The following is a 12,344-nucleotide window of genomic DNA, read 5'->3' as shown; positions in this document are numbered from 1 at the left end:
GGCTCCCGTCTTTGGACTGGCTCAGCCCTGTTCGATGCAGTCATTTGGGGAATGAACCAGTGATGGGAGAACTCTGTCTTTCCTTTTTCTGTAAAATCTGCCTTTGAAATAAAAATAAATCTTTAAAATAAGCGATATAACCTTTGAGTGCGTAACAAGTCAAATACACTAAGATGCAATTTTTTTTTCAAAAAGTAGCTAGTTCCTTTTTTCCAACTTGAAAGATTATACAAGTGGTAAAATGTGCAAAAGTCTTAGACAATTAAGAAGTATATCTAGTTACTATAAGGTACATAATAAAGTTACAAAAATGCAAACATTTATCACATTTCTAACATATCAAAGTACTCATTTAAAGTGATTTTAATAAACTAACAGTACTTGATTTACTCTTCCTTATTAAGAATCTTAAGCATTCTACTGCCCTGAGACAACTCTTTGGAAATTTCAAATCTACTCTTCCAACAAGACTTCTCAATAATAATTCGAAAGTATTAATGCAATTCAGTATATAAGTGGAGTTAAATATTTATAAGGGATATTTTAAAGAAAGCCAAAGAAAAAATATTTTGAACTATAGTGGGGAACACTTTTCTTAAGGTTCTACCAAATAGAGTATTTATAAAACTACTCATTGAGAACCAATTTCATATTTTCTGAGCAATTTTCACTTTGATTTCACATGTAGTCATTAATGTCACACTACGCAAATTTTTACCACTTAAAATTACAAAACAACAAGAGGAGTGTATTGAAGCATTTCAAATGATCTATTTCAAATAGATCATTTCAAATGACATTAACTAATAACATTTCAAATGATCTATTTCCTAATCTATGTTAGCCTAGATATTGAACATGAGTTAAGGACAGACTCAGTGACCATTATTCCTGAACAGTTAGCACTGTTTTCTCCAACAGCAGTGAATCGTGACATGGAAGCTTAACTGTAGGAGCCAGAAAGGAAGCAAATTTTTAAAAACAGTTCAAAAAAAAAAAAAAATCAAGAAATTCTAAAACTCAGCCCAATTTGAAAATAACTGTTCAACTGGCTTAAAATTTTGGATTCTACATTAACAGGGCAAACTAGCACGCTGAAAAATTTTTCCAACAATGGACACATCCAAGTTTGACAGATTTTAACCAGAGCACAATAAAGATACCTGTCAAACCCTAAGTCGGTGATAAAACTAGAATAAAAGATCCTTTCCAGAATAAAGAATTAGAAAAACAAAAATACTGCATCCAGCAACCGCACATAAAAGCCAGAAAGACTGCAAATAAGGAAAATCTAGTAATAAGATAACAAATACTAAAGCCAACTGCTGCATTTGTTTCTCTCAAAGCACTCACTGTAACTATTAACAAGATGGGATATGAGGCAGGCATTTGGCACAGCAGACTAAGTTGCCACTTGGGACACCTACAACCCTTATCAGAATAAGTGGGTTTGAGTCCTGGTTCCAGTTGTAATTTCAGTTTAACCACTATTATAGTAGGCAGTGGGTAATGGTCTAAGTACCTGGATACCTGCCACCCATGTGGAAACCAAGACTGAGATCCAAGCTCTGCACTTTAGCTGGGCCCAGTCTTAGCTGCTCTGGGTATTCAGGCAGTGAACTCACAGATGATAAATTCTCTCTCCTTCCACCTGTGTCCCCAAATAAATTATTTTTCAAAATCATGCAAAGATCTAACACTTTACCATCATTTCTTGTTCAAAGCGCCGGAAAATCTGTTCCCGTTGTTGCTGCAGTTTACCATTGAGCTGCTGTTGAGCTCTTTGCTCTTCTTTCTGAAGAAACCTTAATTCCCGAAGTTCCTGACGTCTGTAAAAATTTAAGAGCAATGACAGTGAGCGAGAGCATATGTTGCATTTTTTTCTTTGGAAAGCTCAAAAGAATAATTTTTGTCAATCTATCGTACAGAAGAGTAAGTCTTTTGGTCAAGAAATTACTACTGTTTCTCAATTGTTGAAGACTTTGCAAAAACAAAAAAAAAGTTGTTAAAACCAGTTTTAATTACACTGTTTACTCACCTAAGAAATCTCAATTCTTCAGTTTTGGAATCACTGTCTGTAACTATCTTTGATGTTGTTACACTTACTTCTACACCATCAACAATAAATTTGCGTGTTTTCTTCAATGTTTTCTTCTGTCTTCTTGTTTCCTAAGTGAGATTTTGTTTTAGTTAGGCTTCATACAGGAAATGGTCAAAGAAGACATTTTAACACTTGAATATCTCTGAAGACTAAAAATAGCTATGAATGCTATGAAGACTATAAATTACAAATATGTACATAAAACAGTAGATTCACCTGTGGAACAACTGTATCATCCTGAACCTAATCTGATTGGCTTTATGCATGAAAATTAAAACTTTTTAAATTGGGGTTGGCACATAGTACAGCTACTGAGAGCCACTGGCAGACAGTCACCTCCTCTCAGGAGTACCTGAAGTCAAGTCCTGGTTACCCTTCCAGCTTCCTGCTAATGTGCACCCTGGGAGGCAGCACTGACGGCTCAGGTACTTAAGTGCCTGCCAACCACCATGGGAGACCCAGCTTGAATTCCTGGCTCTTGGCTTCAGGTTGGCCAAATCCAGGCTGTCATGGGCATTTGGAGAACAAGCTAGTGGCTGAGAGATCTCGTCTGGCTTTTCGTTTCTTTCTCTTTCAAATTATTTTGATATTACACATTTTAATGATGTGCATGTATAACACCACTTCATAATTAGGCACAACTGGTGGATAATTTACATAAATGACTAATTAATTAGTATAATTTTTAGATGTTAACTGTTGCTCACCTTTTCACTTTGTAGGTTCTCATATCTTTGCATTTTCCTTAAAGAATCTAAACCAACAGGTCTAAGAATTATCTCAGAATCTCATTTTTGAAAATTCTTCTAAGTAATTTTGAAACCCTGCCAAAACTGGGAATCAGAATCTATTTAATCCATAATAATATCAACATTCCTCCTCAATCTTACAGAAAAACAGTACCTCTATTGTACCCCTCAAAGCACAATAAGATCTTCCTACAAACTACTGCTTAAAATTTCTTATCAAGACCCCATTCCCTGGGGCTAGCATTGTGGCACAGGGACTAAACAAAAGCTTCTAAAAGCAAATAAAAACAGAAGCATAGCACTCCTACAAATACTTTTTCGTAAACAGATTAAATGTTGAGGCAGGTAATCACCTAATTTGGATATGGGGCAAAAGGATACAAACCCAGGGGGCAAGTGTTTGGCTCAGGTCAAGTAGCCTCTCAGGAGGCTCTCATTCCCTGTACCTGCTTCCAATCCACCTTCCTGCTCATGCACATCTGAGAGGCAGCAGGTGACAGCTCAAATACCTGAGTCCCTGGCAGCCTCATGGGAGACCCAGACTGAGTGTGGGCCCTGACTTCAGCCTGACCCATATCTGATTACTGAAGGTATCTGAGGAGTGAGCCAGCAGACAAAAGAGCCCCCTTGATCTCTCTGGCTTTCAAGTAACTAAGAATTGGTTAATTAAATTTTTGAAAACAGATAAAAGGATTACAAAAGTAAAATGCGAAACTTTAAACTCAAAATGAACCAGTTTTAAGTTTGTCTTTGGCCTATTTTAATCACCTTTCTGCAACCTCTCAATGGTCTACTCTCCAGGGTTACTGCTTCCTCCTTCTCCAGGGTATCCTACCCACACAGCCACTACAATCCAAACTTGGCACTTTGCAAAACACAGATTAACCTCTCCCTAACCTCCAAACTTCCCATTCTTCAGCCCCTCCTAAGCATCCATAATTAATAGCTCCTTGTTTTCACATAGTATCCGTAGCTGACTATTAAGTCTGTGAGTGAGTTTCATATTCAAAAAAGTAAAATGAAAAAAGAAGAAAACTCAAAACACACACACTAATTTGGAGCAGACAGGCTGGTCAGCCACGCCATTACTCCGGTCCCTAACGCCAGCTGGCCTAGCTTGTTTCCAGTTTTCTTTTTCTCTCCTTGTCAGCCCAAAGTTTTGAGGAAATAATTTCCAAAGCTCACCTGTATCAGGATTCCATGGGATCTTTTACTATAAAAGCATGCTTAAGGGAAGCCACCCAGATTTCTGAATAACTCTGGCAGCTCCTACCCACGCTAAGATTTGAGAATGATGCTCTAAAAGTCTTCTGGGTTTTAGTTTTTGTTCTCCCTACAATCACTCTCATAGCAGCAGCACAGGCTGTGACTAAGTGAGTATGAATAGTCATTTTCAGAAGCCAGTGGTAATTCAAGGACTGCTGGCCCCGACAGACTCTAGAAGAGATTCTCCAGGTGGGTGCTGTGACACAGCAGGGTAGGCCAGTGCTTGGGACCCTCACATCCCACGTCTAAGAGCCTCTGCTTCTGACCTGGCTTTCTATTAGTGCAATCCAGGAATCTAGCACATGATAGTTCAAGCGGTCAGGCCTCTGCCACACATGCAGGAGACCCAAATGAGCTTCAGGCTCCTGGCTCCATTCTGGTCCAGCCCTAGCTGTCACAAGCATTTACAGAATCAACCAATGACTGCGAGATCACCATCCTTCTTTCTGTCACTCCGCCTTTCAAGTAGATGAAGATAAAGTTTTTAACTTTTTAAGATTTACTTATTCATTTTAATTGAAAGAGTTATAGAGAGAGGGACAGAGAGACTCCATCTACTGATTTACCCCCCCAAGTGATTACAATAGCCACGGTTAGGCTGGTTCAAAGCTGGGAACCAGGAGCTTTTCCTGAGTCTCCCATAGGGGTCCTAGGCTTTGAACCATTCTCTGCTCTCTTCCCAGGCCATCAGCAGAGCTGGACCAGAAGTAGAGCAGCTGGGACTCAAACTAGCACCCATACGGGACGCTGGAACCACAGGTGGAAGATTAGCCTGAAACACCACAGCACTAGCCCCAAAACAAACATTTCAAAAACATTTTAAAATGAGATCATCCTTTCAGTTTCTGTAATTATCAATCCTTGCTAAAATCCCACCTAGATATGTTCAACCTGAAAAGCATAAACTGCACTAAGCAATTCAATCACATTGTCTATCTCAATTGGATTTGACACTAGGTTCTTTTTAACTGATTTCCTTTACAGGCCAAATAAATGTACAAGGCTAAAAGCACCATCTCTGGGACCAGAGCTGTGGAGTAGCAGGTAAAGCCACAACCTGGAATGCCAGTATCCCAAATGGGCACAAATTCCTGGCCAGGATGGCTCCACTCCAATCCAACCTCAGGCTAGGACTTGTGAAAAGCAGAGGAAGCGGGTCCAAATGTTTGAATCCCTGCCAAATAAATTAGTAAATCCTTTTTAAAAAGGAAGGATGATATATTGCTTCACTTTCAAGACACCACAGATTCACACAAGTGATTTATCAAAATGACAAAATCTAAAACAAGGACTTGGGGACACTTACTTGTAGAGATATTGATCCGCTGTCTTTAGTTTTACTTAGGAAGCTAGAGATGGATAAATTCAAGTCAATGCTGCTGTTATCAGCAGTGGACCCAGTGCCCGAATCAGTATCATTTTCCTTTTGATTTTCAGACTCAAGGGGTGGCGCATCTTCAGACTTTGGTAGAGCATCTATAGCTCCCCTGTTTTCTGCTTCCTCAGAGTTGATGTTAATACTGGGTATTAGAACAGATGTGGGTTCACTGGGCTGTGTAGCTGCAACAGTAACCTGAGGGTCTGTTTTAACTGGCACCTCCCCTGAAGCTCCCTGCTGCTCAGCGTCCACCTGAGCAGCAGCAACAGGAGCATCCCGAGTTTCACTTCCTGAAGCCTTCTGCCCAGCATTAGTCACAGCACTTACAACCTCTATTTCTTCAGCACTACTTGATTCAGTAAGTTCCTCTTCTCGATTTGTTCCTGGTTCCTCATTGGTCTCCAATTTACTCTCTGAACTTTCATATAACTGTTCCTTTCTTTTGCCTTCTTCAGAGCTCTGATCTAGCTCATTAATTTCAACTATATCTTTAATAGGAACTTCTTCAGCACCTCCAGCGTCAGAGTCCTCTGTGGGCTTATTAGTTAATTTCTGGCTGACTTCAACCACCTCTTTTCTATCATTTCTCTGAATCGGCTCAGCATCGCTTTCAGCTGCTTTCTGAACAATATCCACTGCCTCATGTGTTCCCATAATGTTGCTTTTATCACTGACTCCATTTTTCAGAGTTCTGTCATCTTTTTCCAAGTATTCTTGTGTATCTTCTTTTGTAAGCCCAACTTCCTTACCAACTGCATGATCATCTGCCTCTTTTTCTCCAGTCTCCTGAGAAACTAACTCAACTGTTGGAACAGCAGTATCTTTAATTTCTTCAGATTTTAAAAGTTTATTTTCAAATATCTGTTGCTTATCCTGATCCCTTTCTTTCTCAGGACTGTGTTCAGTATTTGTTCCTGAAGTTATCATTCCATGATTCTCTTTTCCTTCAGTCACTGCATTAATGTTCACAGTTTCTTGGTCCTCTGCTTCATGAGAATTTCCTAATTTGGGTCTCTTCTCCTCTCTCCCATTCTCCTTGCTTACTGCTGTTCTATCATTCAGGTCAGTGACCACTTCTAAATGGACATTATGATCATGTTCATTAACACCCTCCATATCCTTTCCAGGTTCAGGAGTTGTACGTTTTTCATTAAGAATTCTGCTGCTGAATTTATCTTCAGTAGTTTTGTGTTCTGTATTCTCTGAGACAGATTCCAAAATACAAGCATTCTGTGAAAGTTTATCTTCTTCAGAGCTGGCGATACTAAGGTCAGAGGAGGCACGCTTACTTGTAGGTATTGGCTAAAAGAAGATTTTATACATTCTTAGTGTTAAAACATGACATTGCAATGATAACCAAAACAATGCTAGTACTTATGATGACTTAATAACCTTATTCAGGAAAATTTGCTTAAGTTATAAAAATAATTTAAAGAATTGATCATTCTTTTCTTAACAATGTATATCATGGAGCAACAACTTCGCATCTTTCTCCTAAAAGTAAAGGTTTTACATTGCCACCCAGGAGCTAATTCTAGAATATGGGTGCAACCGTACTGTCAAAACCCAACTCTAAACATAATTAAGTGAAAATGTTCTTTCCAAGTACTGACCAGAGAATTTTCTGTTTCCTCATCATCATCTTCCTCTTTGCCATCTTCAACTTCCTCTGTTACTTCCGCCTTGGCCTCTGCAATCAGTTCTCGGATAGGTTTGTTGGAATCAACAGTAACAAAGGGATGCTGTTTATTATTAAAAAGAACACACTCAGTGACGACCGAAACACCTGCTCCTAAAATAAGTTCCAAACACGTAAAGTATAGATTCTTAACTGGTGAAAATATAAACACATGGGTGGGAATAATATAAAAAACTGCATAGGTGATGCTCCCACCTGCGATGCTGGCACACTTCATAGCTGCGATTCCTGTCCTAACTGTTCCATTTTCAATTCAGCTCATTCCTAACAGCCTGGGAAGGCTGCAACGGATGGCCCAATTGGTTGGGCCCTGGTCATTCACATGCAAGAATCAAAAAAGCTCCTGGACCTTGGCTTCTACCTGGCCCGGCCTAGCTACCTGGAGAATGAAATCAGTGGATTTGAGTTCTAATTCTGCCTTTCAAATAAGTAACTTCAGAGAACATCAGATCTGTAAAGGAAAGGAGTCACAGCAAAAGCAGGCACTGCCTGCAATAGATACATGTTTTTTTTTTTTAAAGGAATGCGAAACAAATTTACCAAAAATGGTATAATACCATACCATTATACCATTATATGCCAATAGGCACATGTATCTTCTGTATGCTATAAAATTCTATAATCAAAAGTTTGTGTTAAAATCAGAAGTTTCAAGTTTTATTAATTATTAATTTCAATAATTCATCTACATATACCCAACACCTAGTGTCTTTACAGACTACAGCCTTCAAAGGTGGGGGTACTGAAATAATTCAACTAAGTTAAGAGGCAAGGCCCTACTGCACAGAACTAGGCAATCTTTCTTGCTTTTTTCTCTCCAGAAAATTACAAAATCAATATTACAAATCCTCTTTACAAACCAAACTTAAATTTATCTAATTACTGTAACATTTTTTCAAAATCAAAAATTTCCTAAAGATTTACTATAAAAGACAAAAATGATTACTTCACAGCTGTGCTCTCAAGCTGCTTGCTTTCTAGTCACTGCAGACATAACAAAAAGAGCATTAACTAAACAGAATCAAAAGTGCAAGTGGAATGAACCACAAGTTGAATTCTTGCTAGTAACGACACCATGTTCATAAACCAGATGTTAACTACTAGCATGTATTTCACTTTCAAGTGGTAACTCAAAACAGAAAGTGAGCCCACTGAATGAATATCAAATTGCATTCTTTTTAAAATATTAAAATAACTACCATTTCTTGTTGTCATACTATTGTTATCTTACCTGTAGAAGCTGAGATGTGTTCCACCTAGCATCCACATTCTTTTCCAAGCATTTTTTAAGAAAGTCCTTAAAATTTGAAGACCTTCAAAATAAATTTGAACAATGACATTCTATTCTTTCTTGTCATTAAAACTGAACAGAACTTCCTGGTAAGTCATATTTTATTATGTAACAGTATTAATTTAACATAAAATCTTAATAATATTAAGATTTTGTAAAATGTACTTATTTGTAAACACACACTACATACATAAGTAGATATAATAACTGAAATAAAGCCATAATCACAAGTATATAAATCACAAACTTTCACAAAAATGTATCAGATACATATATACTTAATTACAGTACAAAAAATACCTTTCTGTATAAAAATACAGAACTCAGATTACTCACATTTTTAAATATGTAGGAAAAGCTAGTTATAATTATATGGTCCATAGGTTTTGAAACTACACCATATTTCAGTTTCCTAATTTATACAGTCTTTGCATCATGTATTGAAATTTAAATATTTTTGAAAAACTTGAAGAGTAAAACTTTCCTTTTTTTTTTTTTTTAAAGATCTTACTATTTTTATATTTGAAAGGCAGTTTCAAATAGAACTCCTTGTGTCCTCTGGCTCATTCCCTAAATGGCCACAACAGCTGGAGCTGGGGCAATCCAGAGCTAAGAGCCAAGAGCTTCTTCCAGGTGTCCCACATAGACGCAGGGGCTCAAGAACCTGAGCCATCCTCTGCTGCTTCCCCAGGACACAGACAGGGAGCTGGATGAGAAGTGTAGCAGCCAAGACACAAACTGGCACCCATAAGATACCCGCACTACAAGGAGCGGCCTAGCCCACTATGCCACCACTATCAATGTAGGGGCTTCCCCAAGCTTTGTTCCTTAAAAAATCTGTTTAGAGTCCAACAATGTGATGGCAGCAGGTTAGGCTGCCACCACTTCAGACTTCAGCATTCCCTACTGAAGTATCAGTTCAAGTCCCAACTGCTCTGTTTCCAATCCAGCTCCCTGCTAATGTGCTGAGAAGGCAGTTGAAGACTGCCCAAGAGGTTGGGTACCCGTCACTGATTTGGGAAATGCAGATGGAATTCCTGGTTTTGGCCCAACTGCAGCCATTTGGAGAGTGAACCAGTAGATGAAGAAATCTTGGTCACCTTCTCTTCCTACCCTCTTGTGTAAGCTCTGCCTTTCAAATAAATGAATGCAAAAAAAAAAAAAAAAAAAACCCACAAAAAAAACCCCAACAATAAAAACACTTCTGTTTAGAATAATCTACCATCTTGATGGCTGTGCCAACGTAGGAGGATCTGATTTTGCAATTTTTAGCAGCACTCGCATTGGATTTAATTCATGATGAGGTGGTTCTATCTCAGCCATTTCTATTAAAGTGATGCCCAGGGACCAAACATCAGCTTTGTAGTCATACGGTCTGTCCTTTGATGTCTCACACATGACTACTTCAGGAGCCATCCTATAAAACCAAAGAACTGAACATTATTTAGTGTAAGAACAGTTACTATAAAAACACATAGATAGTATAATGAAGTATGTAAACAAATTTATAGTAATCTCATCAGTTATTACTCATTAAATTCATAAAACTGAATACATACCAATATGGTGTACCAATAAAAGAATCTCTTCTTTGAATAGTCCTTGTGTTTTTAGCTGATACTCCAAAATCCGCTTGAAATAAATTATAAAAAAATTAATGACAGCCTTTAAGCATAGTTCACTATATCACAGGGGGCGTTAGAAAAACATTTCAAGTCTTGAATAAGTACAATACAAAAAGAAAGGACTCCTCTAATAGCCTAATCTTAGCCATTCTCTCCACTAGCTTCCCCCAAAAAACTGCTAAAAAATATCACCACTTTATAAATCCTCAGATGACAAATTCTTCAGAATTCATAACAAAAAATAATAACTTTAAAATAGACCAAAGTCTATCCACTTTGAAACAAATGCCAATTAGCACTATATGTTGCAATTAAGTTATCATTTTTCCTACAGTGTGAAAAACAGAAATTATGTCTGAGTAATCTTTATAAGGCTTAGATCTTTCTAATTTTGTACACAATACCATTACAAAGAAAACGATTAGAACTTTGTTTTCTGCTTTAAATTTTAAAGAATAACAGCATAGTTTTATCTGTTATTAACATAACCTTCTTATTTTGATTCATTTATTTGAAAAGCAGAGGAGCAGTAATCAGAGAGCTACAAGGTGTTAAGCCACTACCTGCTATGCCAGCATTCCATCTGAGCACTGGTTGTGGAGTATCAAATGTTTGACTTTCAATAAAACTCCCTGATAACATACCAGGAAAACAGCAGAAAAATGGCACAAGTACTTAGGAGTCTACCAGCCACATGGGAGAAGTGAACGGAATTCCAGGATTCTAGCTTTTAGCGTGACCATTGCATTTAATGTAAGAATGGTCACTAATACACAGATAGTACAGTGAAGTATGTGAACAAAATTATAATAATCTCATCAGTTTGGAAAGTGAACCAGAGGATGAATGCACCATTATCTCTCTGTGTCTCCTTCTCTTTTTCTAATTTTGCCCTTCAAATAAATACATAAAGAGGAAGGTAGCAAGGAAGGAGGGAAGGAGACACAGAAAAGTAGAGACCTCCTATCTGCTAGCTCATTCCCCAAATGCCCATATTCAGGGGCAGTTGCAACCAGGAGCCAGAAGCCCAACCCAGGTCTCTCATATCTGTGGCAGAGATCCCAAGATTTCAGTCATTATCTTCTTCCTCTCAAAATATACAGTAGCAGGAGCTAGAATTATATACAGAACCAAGCTCAAACCCAGACACTCTAATATAGAATTCAAGTGTCCCAAACTACAACTTAAAAAAAAAAAAAAAGCTATTCATTTTTATTTATTTGAAAGACAAAGCAACCAACAGAAAAGAAATAAGGAGAGATAGCATCCATCTGCTGGCTCACTCTCTCAAATTCTCACAACCACCGGGGCTGGACCAGACGCTCCTTCCAGATCCCCCGTGTGGATGGCAGGGACCCAAACTTGTATCATCTGCTGCCTCCCAAGTGAACTAGCAGGAAGCTGGATCGGAAGCAGAGGCAGAACTTGATCCCAAGTAGTATGATAAGGATATGGATATCCCAACAAGTGTATCATGTTGCACCAGAATAATTGTCCCTCTACACACACACACACACACACACACACACACACACACACACACTTGCTAAACTCTAGCTTAGAAATCCATTGAAGAAACAATTATCTTGAAAGTTATATTTTAAAAATATTTTCAAGAAATATTTCTTTTGCATACAAGCTATAATTCTTTAAAAATTTTGGTGCATTTTAAAAGATTTTATTTGAAAGGCAGATTTTTATAGAGCCAAGGAAAGACAGAAAGAGAGATCTTCAATCCACTAGTTTACCCTCCAAATGGGCAACAATGGCAGAAGCTGAACCATTCTGAAGCTAGGAGCCAGGAGCCTCCTTTGGGTCTACCATGTGAGGGCAGGGGCCCAAGAATTTGAGCCATTCTCTTCTGCTTTCCCAGGCCATCAGCAGAGAGCAGAATAGAAAGTGGAACAGCTGGGCCCAGCACGATAGCCTAGTAGTGGCTAAAGTCCTCACTTTGCACATGCCAGGATCCTATACAGGTGCTGGTTTGTGTCCTAGCTGCTCTACTTCCCTTCCCATCCAGCTCCCTGTTTATGGCCAGGGAAAGCAGTAGAGGACGGCCCAAAGCCTTGAGACCCTGAACCCACCTGGGAGGCCTGGAAGAAGCTCCTGGCTCCTGGCTTTGGATCAGCTCAGCCCTGGCTGTTGCAGCCACTTGGGGAGTGAATCAGCAGATGGAAGATCTTTCTGCTCTCCTTCTCTCTGTAAATCTAACTTTCCAATAAATGAATATATATA

At 38.5% G+C, this 12,344-nt stretch overlaps 1 protein-coding gene across 2 annotated transcripts in view; it reads right to left on the bottom strand.

The window, feature by feature from the left end:
• The window catches only part of SLK (STE20 like kinase), a 58,114-nt gene that overhangs the window by 21,572 nt on the left and 24,198 nt on the right, over positions 1–12,344 (bottom strand). For both annotated transcript variants that reach the window (XM_004579875.4, XM_004579876.4), the window contains exons 5-11: positions 10,044–10,116; positions 9,707–9,901; positions 8,425–8,506; positions 7,108–7,236; positions 5,423–6,796; positions 2,039–2,169; positions 1,706–1,829 (exon numbers count right to left, since the gene is read on the bottom strand). In XM_004579875.4, coding sequence (XP_004579932.2) covers positions 1,706–1,829; positions 2,039–2,169; positions 5,423–6,796; positions 7,108–7,236; positions 8,425–8,506; positions 9,707–9,901; positions 10,044–10,116 — 2,108 coding nt within the window. The remainder of the gene's footprint in view (positions 1–1,705; positions 1,830–2,038; positions 2,170–5,422; positions 6,797–7,107; positions 7,237–8,424; positions 8,507–9,706; positions 9,902–10,043; positions 10,117–12,344) is intronic.

The sequence above is a fragment of the Ochotona princeps genome, chromosome 13 (genome assembly GCF_030435755.1).
Source record: "Ochotona princeps isolate mOchPri1 chromosome 13, mOchPri1.hap1, whole genome shotgun sequence".
NCBI classification, from domain to species: domain Eukaryota; kingdom Metazoa; phylum Chordata; class Mammalia; order Lagomorpha; family Ochotonidae; genus Ochotona; species Ochotona princeps.
The sequence above is the reverse complement of the archived record's forward strand: the minus strand, read 5'-3'. Positions and strand labels throughout refer to the sequence as shown.